At 39.6% G+C, this 19227-nt stretch overlaps 1 protein-coding gene across 2 annotated transcripts in view; it reads right to left on the reverse strand.

The window, feature by feature from the left end:
* The window catches only part of LOC109242393 (phospholipid-transporting ATPase 2), a 48406-nt gene that overhangs the window by 19033 nt on the left and 10146 nt on the right, over nt 1-19227 (reverse strand). For both annotated transcript variants that reach the window (XM_019409258.1, XM_019409259.1), the window contains exons 8-17: nt 18960-19064; nt 16690-16787; nt 16459-16601; nt 10729-10825; nt 10447-10556; nt 10188-10352; nt 7311-7465; nt 7070-7150; nt 6774-6894; nt 425-531 (exon numbers count right to left, since the gene is read on the reverse strand). In XM_019409258.1, the coding sequence (XP_019264803.1) occupies nt 425-531; nt 6774-6894; nt 7070-7150; nt 7311-7465; nt 10188-10352; nt 10447-10556; nt 10729-10825; nt 16459-16601; nt 16690-16787; nt 18960-19064 (1182 nt within the window). The remainder of the gene's footprint in view (nt 1-424; nt 532-6773; nt 6895-7069; nt 7151-7310; nt 7466-10187; nt 10353-10446; nt 10557-10728; nt 10826-16458; nt 16602-16689; nt 16788-18959; nt 19065-19227) is intronic.

The following is a 19227-nucleotide window of genomic DNA, read 5'->3' on the forward strand; positions in this document are numbered from 1 at the left end:
ATTTAGAGCCCAGCCTGACAAATTCACAAACATTAAGCTTCACGGACAATCATGAAGTTCCAAAAGCAAACAACTCAAAGATACATATTTTACTTCATGCACTACTGCAAAATACAAAGAGAAACTCAGAAGCAAGTGCACATCCTACGTCGACATCAAGCTCTACATATGCTAGAACAATGGCCAAGGAAAGAAGCTCATATTATCCAAATCTAAGAAAATGACGCAATTGAAGATGCGGTTATGGCTGGAATATTCAATAATTTGCGATTGCCTGTTTATCCTTTAGCAAAGGAGATTATAAAATTGTAAGTCAAGCAAACATGCTCGCAGTTATTAGGCGCTGATGCAAATGAAAGAGTTTGTATACCAGTCAATAAGATAGAATACTTGTCAAGATACATATGAATTTAATTCAACATACCTTGGGTTCTGCATTTGTTATTCTCATTGTGAGAAGAACTCTCTCCAGACTTTGGCCTACTTCATCTTCAGTTCTCCCATTAATCAGCAGAAGCTGGCCTTTTGGTTCTGCAAACATGTCAAAAGCATCTCTCGGCACAATTTTTTTGAAGGAAAAACTTCTCTCGATACAATTGATGGCATTAGAGAATACAATCCAGAGGATTAGTCTGCCTTTAGCATATCCATATTCCTTTTTCACTTTGAAGCAATCTTATTTAGTTGCTTTTGTCATGCAGCTGAAAAGCATTTCTGAAGATGAAGGCTTGCGGCATTATTGGATGTGTCACGCAACAAGAGCACTTGGCAGGAGATCGCCTAGAATATTATTCCATTTGATTCTGTTTTAACTAGAGGACCAACTTGTTTTCAGCATTGCATCTTTTGAACTAATCAAATGGACCTTTCTCCTAGTATACGACATACTTATGTCGGTAATCAGTTTTGGGTCAAATTAGAAATCATAAGAAAATTAAACCTCAACAAGAAAAGATACAATAACGAATATATCTTAATTCTTATCACAGAAAATCAGAAAACACTACATTTGCATCTGGCTCGCTTTGGAAGATGGATTATATTTAGGCTAGCCATTAACTTTTTGGAGCCAAGAGCATTATGGTCTTTTAGATATTCCGATTTTTTTCCTTTTTAGATAACCAAGAAATCCCTGAGAGCCGGTGGCGGTACAAATTTTTCTCTCCCTTTGCACCCAAGGGTATGGCCTAACGATTAATGAAATGGGGTGAATATCAATAGAGACCATCGTTTGAATTCCAACAGAGACAAAATGCTAGGTCATGTCTTCTCATTTGGCTAAGGTCCTAAGCCTTGGTGAGGCGAGTTATTCGGTACTTGTACTTGTGGGAGATAGGAGGTACCTAGTGGAGCAGTTGAGGTGTAGGCAAGATGGCCCTAACATCGCCATGATTAAAAAAAATCTCTCCTTCCGAAAACTCTTACCCCCCCCCCCCCTTCCCCGAAATACCCATAACAAAATGGTCCATATAATGGCTAGAGGTGCTACTTCTCATTCCCAAAAATGAAAATAAGGAAAGAAAAGATAGTGAAAATGTGGACAGATAAGTGGTTAGCAAAGGAACAATTCCCTGATCTCTATGCAATCAGTACAAACAAAGACAACACAGAGGCTGCATGTCATTCCTACTGCAAGTGGAACTTGCAGACATTGCACCATTCCGCAGTTTGGCAACCTAAGACCAAATTTTAACAGTAGTCCCATCTTTATCACTGTATATGTTCTAATAAGATGGATGAACTTTGTTTCAGGAGTCCAAGCTTCTGATAATAGGAAACCTATCAATTGCTCTCAAACTGTCGCTTTATTTTTCTATTTTCTCATCCATCTTTTTATCTTTTTTTCCATATATGCACTAAGAAGGTTTGCTGTGATTAAGTGTCGGATACCTAGCTTCTGATATTTACACAAGAGTTGCAGGAATCTGTTAATGGCTCTCAAACTGTCACTGTCTGTCCGTTTTATTTGGTATCAACTTGGACTCTAGTGCATTTGTTCATCAGTATCATTGTAGGAAATCATATGTCTTTTCCTTTCTTTAGCGGCACTAGAGTTCTTCGACTTCCAATGCTACAATGAAGAATCTCTGAACCAAAGCCACTTTCTTTCTTTTGATTATTTGGCCCTCCACTTCACATCTATCACAAGACTATTCGTGCTCATTTAGTTAGACAGTTCAAAGGAGCCCAAAATATTCCTTACTTTCCCAGCCAACTGCAGGAAACCTCTACCTGGACTCAAACTAATCCTCTATGATAATGCATCTAGCAGCAAGCATAAGGTACGAGGAGTTGATTGGAAGGATTTTGTTAATCACAAACATGGGAAGCAGCAATAGTTCTCTAACAGAAGAGAAACTCTGAAGTCCTAATGCAATTTTTGTTCAGCATAACTTTGTCTCTTATCTTTTGTAAAAACTCAGTTAGGCATTTGAGCTATCTAAGAGTGCGGCGTGAATATGTCATCAAACAGTTGGAGACTGTTAGAATAGTTATGTGAATATATGTAATTAGTCCTAGTCCCTTATGTAATAGGAGTAGGTTATGTGTTATGTACATATAAATAGGGCTCATTGTAACATAGAATATCAATCAATAATATTTTCTCTCATGCTTTCTCACATGGTATCAGAACATTAGTGAGAAATTTATCGTTGTGCATCATTCCAGTGACTTCCGGGAGGAAAGACCTCGTCGCCGTGCAATTTTCCGGTGACTTAGGAGGCTGTCCGCACCAAAATCATTTTTCCTTGGTGTTGTGCAAAATCCAACACCACCACAAGGTCCCTAAGACAGAGGCGACCAAACCCCAGAAAAAATCTCTGGAAAAAGCCACTCCACGCGCCCTGACCCGCCGATCAGAGGAGGGTTTCTGCCGGCTCATTTGTCCCACGTGCCGGCGCATTTACCTGTTTCCGGCCATTTTTTGGCCGACCTTCTTCAGGATAGCCTGATCGCGAGGCTTTTCCAAGCCTACCCATCAAGGTTAGATCATATTCCGACTACCTTTTCATTTTCCGGCGAGCTACAGCGTTTTTCGGTTAACAGTAACAATGAAACAGTGATTTCCAGAAAAATTATCTGATTTTGCTGGCGATAATAGTAATTTCCGGAAGGGTTTCTGATTTTTCGGCGTGAACATTATAATGTCATTCGTATTAGAAACCTTTGACGCACAATCCGTTGTATCTAATGCATCGAATCCAATCCAGATGGTTTCCTTACCGGATTATATTGAGTTCCTTCAATACAAAGCATGTAAACAGACATCTTCAGGATTGCCTCCGTTGTTCAAACAGATAGTAGCGTGACTTGTGTCTCCCAATCTTCAACCTCTGAGTCTTAGGTCATTGATTCAGGTGCATCTGATCATATTTCTGGTAACAAATCTCTTTTCACTAGTATTTTATATTCTCAATCTCTTCCAATTGTCACAATGGCCAATGGGTCTCAAACCATGGCAACTGCAATAGGTCAAGCAAGTCCACTTCCTTCCTTACCTTTAGACTCAGTTCTTTATGTTCCTGGTAGTCCTTCTAATCTCATAGTCGTTAGTCGCTTAGCCAAATCACTTAAATCTGCTATTTTCTTTCTTGATGACCTTGTTTTTATATAGGAACGCAGTACGGCACGGATCATTGGTACCGGACGTGAATCGGATAGACTTTATTACCTTATCCTTGCAAAATCACATGGACTCACATCTTGTCTTACTTCAACATCTTGTCCCGTTACTGATTCACCGAATTTATTACATAAACGGTTGGGACATCCCAGTTTGTCAAAACTTCAGAAAATGGTACCTGGCCTATTTCACTTGTCCACTCTAGAGTGTGAGTCATGTCAGCTCCGTAAGCATACCCGCTCCCATTTCCCCTGGCGTCTTGATAATCGAGCTGTCACCTTTTACTTTAGTGCATTAAGATGTTTGGGGTCCTAGTCAGGTCAGTTCTACCTTGGGATTCCGCTACTTTGTCTGTTTCATTGATGATTATTCCATGTGCACTTGGATATTTTTGATGAAAAATCGATCTGAGTTGTTCTCTATTTTTCAAACCTTCCACGCTGAAATTCAAAATCAATTTGGGGTTTCTATCCGCATATTTCATAGTGATAATGCCCTAGAGTATTTGTCTTCCCCATTTCAGCAGTTTATGAACTCCCACGGGATTATTCATCAAACATCTTGTCTGTACACATCCCAACAAAATGGGGTATCTGAAAGAAAGAATAGACATCTTATTGAAACTGCTCGTACCATACTCAAACAACCTCATGTTCCGCTGCGTTTTTGGGGGATGCAGTTCTTACATCTTGCTATCTTATTAATCGTATGCCATCTTTAGCTATCCAGAATCAAGTTCCATTCTCTGTCCTGTTTCCCCACTATCTTTGTTCTCTCTTCCACCTCGTGTCTTTGGGAGTACGTGTTTTGTTCATAACTTTACTCCAAGAAAAGATAAGTTAGCTCCTCGTGCTCATAAGTGCATATTTCTGGGTTACTCAAGAACGCAAAAGGGATATCAATGCTATTCTCCTGACCTCCAGCGGTATTTTACGTCTGCTGATGCTACCTTCTTTGAAACCTAATCATACTTCACAGGTCCAGGTACTCACTTAGATATTTCTGAGGTGCTACCAGTTCCATCTTTTGGAGATTCAGTCATTATCTCCCATTCATCTTCCTCCATAGCTCCAGTTGCAGCTCCACCACCTATAGCTCTAGTGCCACCACCTAGTCCAGTTCCACCAAGTATAGCTCCAGTGCCACCACCTAGTCCAGTTCAACCTTCTACAACTCCACCACTCCTGACTTATCATCTTCGTCCGTGCCCAGCATCAGGCCCAGCTGATATTCACGTCCTGCACCTGACCCTGCTAATACTGCAGACTTGTCTCCTCTTAGTCAACCGATTGTACTACGAAAAGGTATACGGTCCACACTTAATCCTAATCCCCATTATGTCGCTTTATGTTACCATCGTTTGTCATCACCCCATTGTGCATTTGTATCATCTTTGTCCTCTGCTTCCATCCCTAAGTCTACAGGTGAAGCATTGTCTCATCCTGGGTGGCAACAGGCTATGATTGACAAGATGTCTGCTTTACATACGAGTGGTACTGGGAGCTTGTTCCTCTTCCTTCGGGTAAATCCACTGTTGGTTGTCGTTGGGTGTATCCAGTCAAAGTTGGTCCATATGGCCAGGTTGATCGACTTTAGGCTCGTCTTGTTGCCAAAGGGTATACTCAGATATTTAGGCTCGATTACAGTGATACTTTCTCTCCCGTGGATAAAATAGCATCAGTCCACCTTTTTCTATCCATGGCTTGTTGTTCGCCATTGGCCTCTCCATCAGTTGGACATTAAGAACGGTGACCTTGAGGATGAGGTTTATATAGAGCAACCAACTGATTTGTTGCTTAGGGGGAGTCTAGTAGCCTTGTATGTCGGTTGCGCCGGTCCCTCTATGGTCTGAAGCAATCTCCTCGAGCCTGGTTTGGTAAGTTCAACACAGTTATTCAGGAGTTTGGCATGACTCGTAGTGAAGCTGATCACTCTGTGTTTTATCGGCATTCGGCTTCAAATCTCTGTATTTATCTGGTCGTTTATGTTGACGATATTGTTATTACCGGCAATGATCAGGATGGTATTAGTAAGTTGAAGCAACATCTCTTTCAGCACTTTCAGACTAAGGATCTGGGCAGATTAAAGTATTTTCTGGGTAGTGAGGTCGCTCAGTCTAGCTCAAGCATTGTGATCTCACGACGGAAGTATGCCTTAGATATTCTTGAGGAGACAGGAATGACAGGTTGTAGACCTGTTGACACTCCAATGTATCCGAATTCTAAACTGCTGCCAGAACAGGGGGAGCCTCTTAGCGATCCTGCAAGATATAGGCGGTTGGTTGGTAAATTAAATTACCTCACAGTGACTAAACCTGACATTTCCTTTCTTGTGAGTGTTGTGAGTCAGTTTATGGATTCTCCCTGTGATAGTCATTGGGATGCAGTTGTCCGCATTCTTCGGTATATAAAATCAGCTCCAAGCAAAGGTTTATTGTTTGAGGATCGAGGCCATGAGCAGACCGTTGGATACTCAGATGTTGATTGGGCAGGATCACCTTCTGATAGACGTTCTACGTCTGGATATTGTGTCTCAGTAGGAGGAAATTTGGTGTCTTGGAAGAGCAAAAATTAGAATGTGGTTGCTTGGTCTAGCGCAGAAGCAGAATATCGAGCAATGGCTATGGCGACATGTGAGCTAATTTGGATCAAACAATTGCTCAAGGAGTTGAAATTTGGTAAGATTAGTCAGATGGGACTTGTGTGTGATAATCAAGCTGCTCTTCATATCCAATGTTCCATGAGAGAACTAAACACATTGAGATTGACTGTCACTTTGTTAGAGAAAAGATACTCTCGGGAGATATTGCTACAAAGTTTGTGAAGTCGAATGATCAGCTTGCAAATATTTTCACCAAGTCACTCACTGGTCCTCGTATTAACTACATATGTAACAAGCTCGGTACATATGATTTATATGCACCAACTTGAGGGGAAGTGTTAGGATAGTTATGTGAATATATGTAATTAGTCCTAGTCCCTTATGTAATAGGAGTAGGTTATGTGTTATGTATACATATAAATATGGCTCATTGTAACGTAGAATATCAATCAATAATATTTTCTCCCGTGCTTTCTCGCAGAGACATTGTACAAGAACGTACAAATTAGAAAAGAACCAGAAGGAGAACAGAATCAACAGGGCATACCAGGAGAAACAAAATTACATGAACGGGCAATCTGTATTGCCGTATTCTGTTTGTCACCGGTCAGCATCCAAAAGTTTATCCCTGCCTTCCTGAGTGTCTCAATTGTTTCAGGCACACCATCCTGGATGTATATGTGTATACATATACAAGTGAAAAGTCAGATTACAAAACTCATTGACCAAGAGACAAAATGAATTATAGTTCTAAAAGGAACATCTTCGCATAACTGCAAGAACTGTATCAGACGGCAAGCAAGCCTTACCAGGATAAAGAGAAGAAAAAGAAAGCAGTGTCACCTGTAGACGATCTTCAATTGCTGCAACTCCAATAATCTCAAAGCCATGCTCTATCCTTTGGCAGACCTCAGCTACTCTCCACTGCAGCACACAAGTATTGGATCATTCAGTCAATTGAAAACTTCTGCAGCACCCAACAGAAAGTCCAGAGCACAATGGGTACACAACGCAGGTGATCTAATCTTCGCTGCAAGAAAAAAGCCAATAGTAGCAAGCATAAACCATAGTGATGATTTCTCACCTCTCTATCGACCAATGAACTATTAGCCTCTTTAAACAGTAATGACCATTCATGATATTCTTCTTCTTCTAAATCACGCCATGCCAAACATAACGTCCGCAGACCAAGTTGAGCATATTGTTCCACAGCTTCAGCAAAGGTTCGTGTTTGTTGTCCTAGTACATATTCTTTCCATCAATAAATAAGAAGCATTGGCAGTTGAGCAGCAGGATGGCTTAGTAAATATACAACTTTACATAACAAAATTAGATTGTCTCAGCACAAATATTCAGAACAATTCAGCACGAGAGTACCAAATATTTACAACCAAAAAAAAAATGCACCTCCTTCTCAATCTTGAAACTTAAAATATGCATAGCAACTAGAGATTTTAACTCTCCTAAGCAACCAGATGAATAGACGATGCAGTAGCAAACAAAAGTATTTCAAAATAGTAGAATGCCATCATTTTGTCAGATCTAAGATGCTCTAGCAGTGGTCAAGGATAAAGGGAACACTTAGTTAAGAAAGGGACTAAGATGAAAGAACAAAAACATTGCTGAATACTCCTACATAAGTATTGCGCAGAGTTCCGGAGCTACTTATTGTTATGCACAAACTAAACACTGTCTGCACTTCTTCTCCCCTGTGCCAAATTTAAAATGTTACAATAAAATAAAAGCAAATTCCAAAAATAAAAAGGGTGACAAACTGAGAGCTATCCTCCCAGCTATGCCCTCATTTCCACATTGATGCAGTTTGTTTGAAGGTTAGATTCTTTTTTCAGGACTATTCGCCTGATGACTCTTCTACCTTACTTTGCACCTATCCTGCTACACTCCAGTCTCCTCCCTCAATCACTTGTCAAAGAATCTCTGCCATTTACTGTCCTCCTCAAATGCACACTCCTGCTTTTGAGCTATTTATCTCGTGCAAACTAAAAGTTGCCTAAAGATTCTCCTTGTCAGCCAAAAACAAAATAATGAAAGTGGACGAACTTTTGAAAGCAAAAGGTAACAGTTTTGAAAGCAAAAGATGACTTAAAAGTAAGAGATAAAAGAAGAATGCTAGGTTACATGGGAAAGAATATATTTTAAATCTGAAAAGAGTAGAAGCCCACCACACGTTACTCAACATTTGACCATTTCCCAAAAGGAGGGATAAACCTAGTAGAAAGCCACATAGTTCAAAGCTAAAAGGAATAGAACCCACTTGATCCAGCAAAACTTGAGGAAAATGGAGAACACCTCGAAAATGATATGAGAAAATGCGTGGTGCGATCTCTTGTAATATATAAGGAAATGTCTTATTCTACTGGAGAAAGGAAGCAATATCTGCGAGTTTGCAATTGAATAATGTCCTAGTCTACACCAAGCGAATTGAGTATTGGTAAGAGGAATATCCCTTATGTCACAATCTCGAGTGACAATATCAAAACCTCTCAAACTACTGTTAACCCTGATCCTGAAATTTTCTCATTAGTACTCCTAATGAGCCTGAAAGTCCCACCAAAAACCCACTTGTTAGAACAAAGACGAAAAACAAAATTTTAGTTCATCCTAGAAGCTAGCATGATCACCTGGCCTTTATGACCTATAAATGGAACTAAACCCGACAAGAACTTCTGCTGTCCACATCAAGCTAAAAGACACAGAAATATTCCACAAAAGTCACTCTAAAATGGTAGCGAAGCGTGGGGAATACAATCAAATGTTCTTGGAAGATCACTCCCTACTTAGCCCTACCGAAAAGAAAAGGAAAATGATAGAAAGAAAAAAGTAAGTAGAGCCACCTTCACCTTTTTATCGCCTCGGCTAAGAATTTCAAGAACTACAAAAGAGATAGAAGAGACAAGAAGACACGAGACACACTGAGGAGTGCTGCTAGAGGATAACAGAGAAAAGAGACAAGCAGAAAGAGAGGAAGAAGAGGGTGAACACAGACAAAGAGGGGGTCACCGTTTGTTAACTGAGTTCCCAGTCCATCTTTTGACTTTCGATGCAAAAAGGAGATTTTCCAAATAAATTAAGATCATTATTAGATTTTGTGGCAATTTGGTGTGATGGAAGCACCAGTTTGTAGGTGTGACACTATGATGATTTAAGATGTTAAAAGGGACGAGGTAGAATTTTTTTATTTTTTACAAGGTAGATAATTTTCTCAATGTTGGGAACATCTCCCATATACTAGTTTACTAAAAAGTAGAGAACGTACCAAAAGATATGATTCTTTACGAATTACACTCAATCTTTATACAAACCAGAACCTCATGGATGCATCAAAAGGAAACTAGAATAAGAGGCTATTCCTTCAAATTTACAAAGTCATTTTCTGTCCCATTAAAAGCACTCTTAAAATCACGTAGAAGGAAGTCGCCATCTCTCAGAATTTATGTGGACTTTGCAAGCAAAAGATAGACTATAATTAAAATGGAAGCATAAGATCTACAGAGGTGATACCAATAATTGGTATTAAGATTTAATCAGATTGATAAACTTACACTAGATCTGGTGTTTGCCAAGAGTCTTTCTTTAGTATATTTAGAGATTTGTATGCCAGAGTGTCAAACCCCAAATTATTGAGTGTTAGTATGAAACTGGTCCAAATAGAGCGAACTTAGATGTTGCATTCATATAACCAACTCCCGCTAGTTTGAGATTAAGGCATACTAATAGTTGCTCTTGTGTGGTAATGATGGAAGCGGTAAAACAAAGTTATTGGAGTAGGTGACATGATACATTCGCAGCAAATACATAGTGTCATATGAGAGAAGACATTGTAGATAAAATGTTGGTATAATCCTTTAACAGAAAAACACAAACATCAACTTTCACAGAGATTCAGACTTCTCCTCTGTTAATTTATGGAATACGGTACTACTGGGTAAAGAATTATCACCAGCATGTGCATGAGGCAGAATAGCCTCATCTGCTCCCTTTGATAGAAGTATGATATTTCCATTTTGGCAGTCCCTGACCACCAGAGACATCCTTTTTCTGTCAGAAGTAAACTCTAGGGTATCCAACACTTCATACTGGACCAATGAAGCATTAAAATTGATATCTGCGTGAGAAAAGAAGGTTCCAAGAGAAAAGAATATTACAATTATATAAAAAAATGTAAATAGTATTATTGCCTTCCTCACACAGATTCATACCAAGAATATTCCCTTTCTTTTCAAGAAAAACCATATTTAAGCCAGCTGCAGCACGCACAAGCGCTTCCTCGTCTTGAGATTGTGCCTTGTATGAAATCGCTCCAGCTTTGCTATGGGCAGTAATGGAAGAAATATGAAAGTTAATTAAAGAAAAATAATTATAAGGTACCAGGAAACAGAATTCTACAACAGAAAGAAAACAGAGACACCAATAATGACCATCCTAGAATATATAAAATTTGATGACTTCATCAAGAATTTCAGAGACAAATCATCCAATACCTTTGTACAGGAACTACTGTGTTACATATTGCCATGACAATAAGAAATCGGATAGCATCTGGGGAACCAGCGGCAACAGCTTTAAGCAACTCTGAATCTGCACGAGAAACAAAGTTTGTTTAACCTTCTTTTTTGCGAGAAGGGTAATTGATAAGGAAAGAGTATGGAGAACACATTAGTTCTCAACCCAGAGAAAGAGGAAAATCAGATAAGGAAAGGTCAAAATAAGTTGAAGATGATGCACAGAAGAGAGACTACTTTATGCGAAAGATGTTATAGTCCTCCCTAGGATCAAAAGTTTCAAGTTGTGTTGATCAACAGATTTGCATGACACAGAAGAGAGCAGTAAAAACTTCCAGCTGGAACAAACAACGTTATCCAGATAAACAAAATGCAAGCCCATACTAGCTAAACATTCAAACATGGATTGGAAGTGTTTTCCTTAAGAAAGGAACTCAATAGTAAGATAAGAGTAGACGATGTAGATAAGCAGGAAAAGTTGATGGGTTGAATTGAGAAAACTACCTGACAAAACCTTTTTACTTAGAAAATCATAGGCTCCACAAATTAGTAACAAATATTATTCCAATTCATCATTCTAAAACATGGAAGCAACTATCTAAATCCCAAGCTTTAGAATCGAGTTAGGTCCTGTATATTTGTTTTATGCAATGCTAATTATCTGCATACTTCACATGCTCAAGTTGTAGGGTACCCACTTGAGGAGTCTCCCTCATTTCAAACAGAGAGTAAACACAGTTTGGATTGACAGGAAAAGGAAAAGAAAGAGCTGGAAAATACCTTTTTCTGAACTTTTGCCGCATCAGGCAAGCAGCAAAGTTGCGATTAAAGCAGACAAGCAGCCACTTTTCGTGTTTTTTTTTTCTTTTTCAAAAGTGTGAGAAAGCACGGGAGAAAATATTATCGCTTAATTAAAGTGTTGTACAACCCTATATATATACCGTGATTACATAATAATAGGTATCTACTTCCCGATGTGGGACACTATACCTGACTAACTACTTAACAAAGTGACAGTCGATCTCAATATGTTTAGTCCTCTCATGGAACACCGGATTTGACGCAATATGATGAGCAGCTTGATTATCACACACCAGTTTCATCTTGCTGATTTCTCCGAACTTCAACTCCTTGAGCAACTGCTTGACCCAAACTAGCTCACACGTTTCCATAGCCATGGCCTGATATTCGGCTTCGGCGCTAGATCGAGCAACTACATTCTGTTTCTTGCTCTTCCATGAGACCAAATTACCTCCTACTAGAACACAATATCCGTCTACGTCTATCAGAAGGTGATCCTGCCCAATCAGCATCTGCGTACCCAACAATCTGCTTGTGGCCTCGATCCTCGAATAGTAACCCTTTGCCTGGAGAGATGGCTTTATACACCGAAGAATACGAACAACTGCATCCCAGTGACTATCACAGGGAAAATCCATAAACTGACTTACGACACTCACCCAATAAGAAATGTCATGTCTAGTCACTGAGAGGTAATTCAATTTGCCAACCAACATCCTATATCTCGTAGGATCTCTAAGAGGCTCCCCTTGTCCAGGCAGAAGCTTAGCATTGGATCCATAGGAGTGTCAACAGGTCTGCAGCCCATCATTCCAGTCTCCTCAAGAATGTCTAAGGCATACTTCCGTTGTGAAACAACAATACCTGAGCTAGACTGAGTGACCTCAATACCTAGAAAATACTTCAATCTGCCCAGATCCTTAGTCTGGAAGTGCTGAAAGCGATGCTGCTTCAGATTAGTAATACCATCTTGATCATTGCCAATAATAACGATATCATCCACATAAATCACCAGATAAATACACAGATTAGGAGCAGAATGTCGATAAAACACAGAGTAATCAGCTTTATTACGAGTCATGCCGAACTCCTGAATAACTGTGCTGAACTTACCAAACCAAGCTCGAGGGTACTATTTCAAACCATATAGTGACCTGCACAATCGGCATACAAGACCACTAGACTCCCACTGAGCAACAAAACCAGGTGGTTGCTCCATATAAACTTCTTCCTCAAGATCGCCGTGGGGAAAAGCATTCTTAATGTCTAACTGATAAAGAGGCCAATGACGTACAGTAGCCATGGACAAAAAAAGACGTACAGATGCTACTTTAGCCACGGGAGAGAAAGTGTCACTATAATCAAGCCCAAAATCTGAGTGTAGCCTTTTGCAATAAGACGAGCCTTAAGCCGATCAACCTGGCCATCCGAGCCGGCTTTGACCGCATAAACCCAACGACAACCAACAGTAGACTTACTTGAAAGAAGAGGAACAAGCTCCCAAGTGCCACTCGCATGTAAAGCAGACATCTCCTCAATCATAGCCTGTCACCATCCTAAATGAGATAGTGCCTCACCTGTAGACTTAGGAATAGAAACAATAGAAACAGAGGACAAAGATGATATAAAAGCATAATGAGGTGATGACAGAGGATGATAACTTAAACCGACATAATGGGGATTAAGATTAAGTGTGGAGCGTACACCTTTGCGGAGTGCAATTGGTTGACTAAGAGGAGACAAGTCCACAGTAGGTGCAGAGTCTAATGCAGGACGTGAATCACCTAGGCCTGATGCTGGACGTGGACGACGATGATAAGCCAAGAGTGGTGGAGCTGCAGAAGGTTGAACTGGACTAGGTGGTGGAACTGGAGCTATAGGTGGTGGAGCTACAGCTGGAGTTGTATAGGAAGATGAATGGGAGATAGTGACTGAATCTCCAAACGATGAAACTGGGAGCACCTCAGAAATATCTAAGTGATTACTTGGACCTGTGAAGTATGATTGGGTTTCAAAGAAGGTAAAATCAGCGAACATAAGGTATCGCTGAAGGTCAGGAGAATAGCATCGATACCCCTTTTGCGTTCTCGAGTAACCCAGAAATACGCATTTAAAAGCACAAGGAGCTAACTCATCTTTTTCTGGAGTAAGGTTATGAACAGAACATGTGTTTCCAAAGACACGGAGTGGAAGAGAGAACAAAGGTAAGTGGGGAAACAGGACAGAGAATGGAACTTGATTCTGGATAGTTGAAGATGGCATACGATTAATAAGATAGCAAGATGTAAGAACTGCATTCCCTCCCCCCTCCCCCCCCCCAAAGCAACGGACCATGAGATTGTATGAGTAGGGTACGAGCAGTTTCGATAAGATGTCTATTCTTTCTTTCAGTTACCCCATTTTGTTGAGATGTGTACGGACAAAATGTTTGATAAATAATCCCATGAGAGTTCATAAACTGCTGAAATGGGGAAGACTACTATAGGGCATTATCACTACGAAATGTGCGGATAGAAGCCCCAAATTGATTTTGAATTTCAGCGTGGAAGGTCTGGAAAACAGAAAACAACTCAGATCGATTTTTCATCAAAAATATCCAAGTGCACCTGGAACAATCATCAATGAAACTGAAAAAGTAGCGGAATCCAAGGTAGAACTGACCTGAATAGGATCCCAAACATCTTAATGGACTAAAGTAAAAGGTGACTCTGCTCGATTATCAAGACGCCAGGGGAAATGGGAGTGGGTATGCTTACCGAGCTGACGTGACTCACACTCTAGAGTGGACAAGTGAGATAGGCCAGGTACCATTTTCTGAAGTTTTGACAAACTGGATGTCCCAACCGTTTATGTAATAAATCTGGTGAATCAGTAACGGGACAAGTTGTTGAAGGAAGACAAGATGTGAGTCCATGTGATTTTGCAAGGATAAGGTAATAAAGTCCATCTGATTCACGTCCAATACCAATGATCCGCCCCGTGCTGCGTTCCTGTATAAAAACAAGGTCATCAAGAAAGAAAACAACAGATTTAAGTGATTTGGCTAAGCGACTAACGGCTATGAGATTAAAAGGACTACCGGAAACATAAAGAACTGCTTCTAAAGGTAAGGAAGGAAGTGGACTTGCTTGACCTATTGCAGTTGCCATGGTTTGAGATCCATTAGCCATTGTGACCGTTGGAAGAGATTGAGACTATGAAATACTAGTGAAAAGAGATTTGTTACCAGAAATATGATCAGATGCACCTGAATCAATGACCCAAGACTCAGAGGTTGAAGATTGGGAGACACAAGTCACGCTACTATCTGTTTGAACAACGGAGGCAATCCCTGAAGATGTGTGTTTACATGCTTTGTACTGAAGGAACTCAATATAATCCGGTAAGGAAACCATCTGGATTGGATTCAATGCATTGGATACAACGGATTGTGAATCAAAGGCTTCTAATACGAATGACATTATAATGTTCACGCCAAAAAATCGGAAACCTTTCTAGAAATTACTGTTCACACCGGAAAAATAAAAAAGTCATCGGAATTTAGTGTAATCTGGATGGGTAGGCTCGGAATTCCCTTGCTAGCTGCGAGCAAGCTGTCCTAAAGAAATATCTTCAAAAAGTTGCCGGAAAGGTCCCCACGCGCCGGCGCGTGGAGCAGATCTCGCCGGAAATCTTTTCTTTGACTGGCGCGTGTGGGCGCATGGGGAGGTGTTTTCCGGTGGGTCTTTGTGGGGTTTGGTCGCCCGGGGATGGAGAACACTGTGGTGGTGTTGGTTTATGCACAACACTGGTAAAAAGTGGTTTTGACGCAAACAGCTTCTCAGGTCACCAGAAAATTGCACGGTGATGACTGATCTCTTTCCGGATGTTGTTGGAATGACGCACAACGATAATTATCTCACCAATGCTCTGATACCATGTGAGAAAGCACGGGAAAAAATATTAGTGCTTAATTAAAGTGTTGTACAACCCTATTTATATAGGGTGATTACATAATAATAGGTATCTACTTCCCGATGTGGGACACTATACATAACTAACTACTTAACAAGAAGCAAAGTAGCGAAATCATAGGTCCACTCTGAAACTGAAGTTACTGAACTCAAAACCCAAGACTAACAAAAATAGTATTTTGTACTAAACAAGAACTTGCAAAAAGAAGATATCTACTTTTCTTATAACCGTCATGTCTGGGCCAGCTAACACGCACCTCGACTAATTCAATAGGGTACTTGCTACCTCCCACCATGACAGGTACCGTGTAACTCGATCCATCAAGGCTTGGACATAAGGGAAGAAATCACCTAGCATTTTTGCCTCCGCTGGGATTTGAACCTGAGACCTCATTGTTTTCAATCCACTTCATTGACCAGTAGCCACGCTCTTGGGTGCAAAAGCTAGCTACCACCTCATTGTTTTCAATCCACTTCATTGACCAGTAGCCACGCTCTTGGGTGCAAAAGCTAGCTACCGATTTAAACATCTCAATAAGATAACCAAGGAAAAAGCTAAATAGAGGTGGATGTAGAATAATAGAAAAATAGATCTATAACTCTTAAGGATTGTGGATTGCCATACACTAAACACCTTGTATCTAAACGAGAACTAAAATCTGCTCGCAATTTAATTGGACAATAGTCTAAAATCAAGTCTTTTTCCAATTTATAGGCATCTTGAAACACCAAAGTAGGATCTCAAATAGCACATTGGAAAGCTGAAAGCATTTTAATTGGGTACATGAAATTCATTAGTGGGGGTAATTGAGTCCACGTCAGGTCGTACTCCAAGTTATCGAGACACTGTTTCTGTATCTATTTCTTTGACAGCATGTAAACTATTAAAACTGGAAGAAGTTGAAAATACACGAGTCAATAATAGATAATCACCGAAATATAACTAAGGCCTTACCCTTTAAAGCATCTCCATTTTCATTCCCATAGAAGGTTCCACCAAGAAAACATCTTTTAAAGATCATCTTGTTCTCAGTAAGCGTCCCAGTTTTATCAGTCAATATATATTCTACTTGCCCCAAATCCTCACTAATTGCTGTGCTGCCATGAAAGAGAAAGAAGATACATAAGTAAATGGAATAGCAAATATGCTAGCAAACAAAATTAAAACTAAGACAATGTTTCTTACTTTGTTGCATGGGATGGAGTACCAGTTTCCGGATCAACCATCTCATTGTCCCAATCAATGAACTTGGCATATAAGCTTTTCACAAGATCCAGCGATACCTATCAAAAAGAACAAACACACATTTGAAGCCAATATCTTCTAATCCAAAAGGAAAAAGTACACTTCTAATTACATAAATTAACCTTGTCAATTTTATTTTTAAAATTTAAAAACTTAAATTGGAAGCGTTCTCATACCTATCCTTGTAAAGTTGCATACATTTACTGTTATGTCTATACCACTACAATAGCATGAATAGAGACTATACCCTACATTTTCGTGCCAACAGTTACCCTCAGTTTGTATATTGGTTCAACAGGAATTATTTCAGTTAGAAATTAGAATAAATAGAGCTAAAAATATGTTCTTTTTCCTCTAAGATTAAAGGTTGAGAAAGAATTCAATCACCTACTGCCATTAGTTCTATAATGTGCTTAAGTTTACTAGACCACCTTCAAAGCTAATTCAATCCATCAGGATATTAAGGATAACTTGAGTAACACTGTCGATTCCTCAAAACATCTAACTTCATGGAGTCCTATGAAATAAATGTCACAAGAAATATTGAAAAAGTAAAAGTAAAAGGAGACGACAGAATAACATTTAAAAGCAAGTTACTAAACTAGTTGAATCTAAACTACAGAAAAGGTGTTTATGGTGGTTAAGACGCTGAATATGGTGAAAAGGATGAAGAATGTGGGAATTATAGTCAGCATATGCCAGTATTAAGCGAGAGGAAATCACACCAGGATCCATCAAAGAAAGGGACGAAGGACAGAACTATGCAGAACTATCAAGAAAGTAGCTATCAAGTATCAACTACCTCTATTATCGGATATAACTAGAAATTGGCATAGAATGTAGTAAGATATATTTTGACTATGAATTAATTTCCTCTTCACTGCATGCAACACAGGACAGGTTTAACCATTAAGAACCAACATTCAGACCAGAACATAATAAAGATCTGAAGAAAAGAACACTCAACTGCACTGGTATATACAGTAATATTGTAAATATGATTCAAAGGAGCCAAAAATAGTGAAAGTTGAAGTTACGACTCCAGTTGTATAGCCACTACCAGCCTGGAGTTCTATTTGCTCCCCAAAAGTTCATACTTTAGGCTACCAGTGAAACTGGACAATTCAAGAAAATTGGGTCTTTAAGATGAACAACAATCAACTTGAACGCACAAATTACTTTTTAATCTGAATAAAAGTATAGCAGATTGCTTTGCTACTTCTGCCAAGGTACCCTTGCTTTTGCACATTCTACAATAGAAACACGTAACTGCTGTAAAAGGAACTTTTTTGATAAATGACTGCTAAGAATTACAAAAATGCATGTCCAACGGTTGTGGAGTCTACAAGGAAGAGAAGAGCAGTGGGATGTGAGATTTAGAAGAACTTGCAAGATTGGGAGGTAGAAGAATTTCAAAACTTGCTCGGATTGCCACGACCGAAAAATTTCACAAGATAGTCATGTTACATGGAGATGGAGTGCTGGGGGAAATGGCATTTTTTCTGTAAAGTCCTATTATGAGAAGCTTCTATCTAGGGAGGAGCATGTCTTCCCATATAATTCGGTAGGGATTCCAAGGGTACAGAGAAAGGTGTGCTTCTTTACTACAAGAGGGGTGATCTTGACGGCGGAGAATTTGAGGAAGAAGAAGATTATATGTGTTAGTTGGTGCTTCAAGTGCAAAGAATCGGGAGAAGTTGTGAATCACCTCCTTATACATTGCCGGATAGCATCTTATTTATGGGGAGAAATTTTGAGTTGGTTTGGTTTCAAGTAGGTGATGCCAGGCACAGTGAAAGAAGCTATGTTTAGTTGGGCCTTCAGAAGACGGACGAGAAAATGCGGAGCTTGGGATGTTGCTCCCCTAGCACTCATGTGGGTTGATTGGAATGAGAGGAATAGGAGAGCTTATGATGGAGCATAAAAAGATCTTGTTCACCCTTGAGGAGTAGCCTCTTTTCCCTTGTTTATTTTTGGTTCACCCATGAGGTTAATATTTGTATAGAAGATTGGGTGTTATTCTTAGAAAACCATGTCCTTTTGTAAGGTTTTCTATTTTCCGTTATACTCCTTGTATACGGGCATGTTTTGCTCTTTTTTAATGAAATGTATTACCTTACCCAAAAAAAGGATTACAAAAGTACTCTAGAATATGACAAAAAAATACCATAACGCGACAACCATAGTGCAAAGGATACTTCACAGCATACCTTTATTGAAATGGGAATCATGATGGAACAAAGAAGCTCAAACCGAAGAGGGATGACCAGTAATTCGTACCATGGACCTTCATTTGGATATTGGACATACCATAGCTACAAGATGAACAAAAACGTGCAATCAGACAGATGAAAATCCACACCAAACAAAGATCTTACAAACCTCAAGAGCTTGCTATTTGAGAGCTCAACCATCAAACATAGAGAAAGCAAGACAGAAAGGGGAAACAAACTATTCCAAGAGGAAACAATCTAAGAC

This window comes from Nicotiana attenuata, unplaced genomic scaffold (genome assembly GCF_001879085.1).
Source record: "Nicotiana attenuata strain UT unplaced genomic scaffold, NIATTr2, whole genome shotgun sequence".
Taxonomy (NCBI): domain Eukaryota; kingdom Viridiplantae; phylum Streptophyta; class Magnoliopsida; order Solanales; family Solanaceae; genus Nicotiana; species Nicotiana attenuata.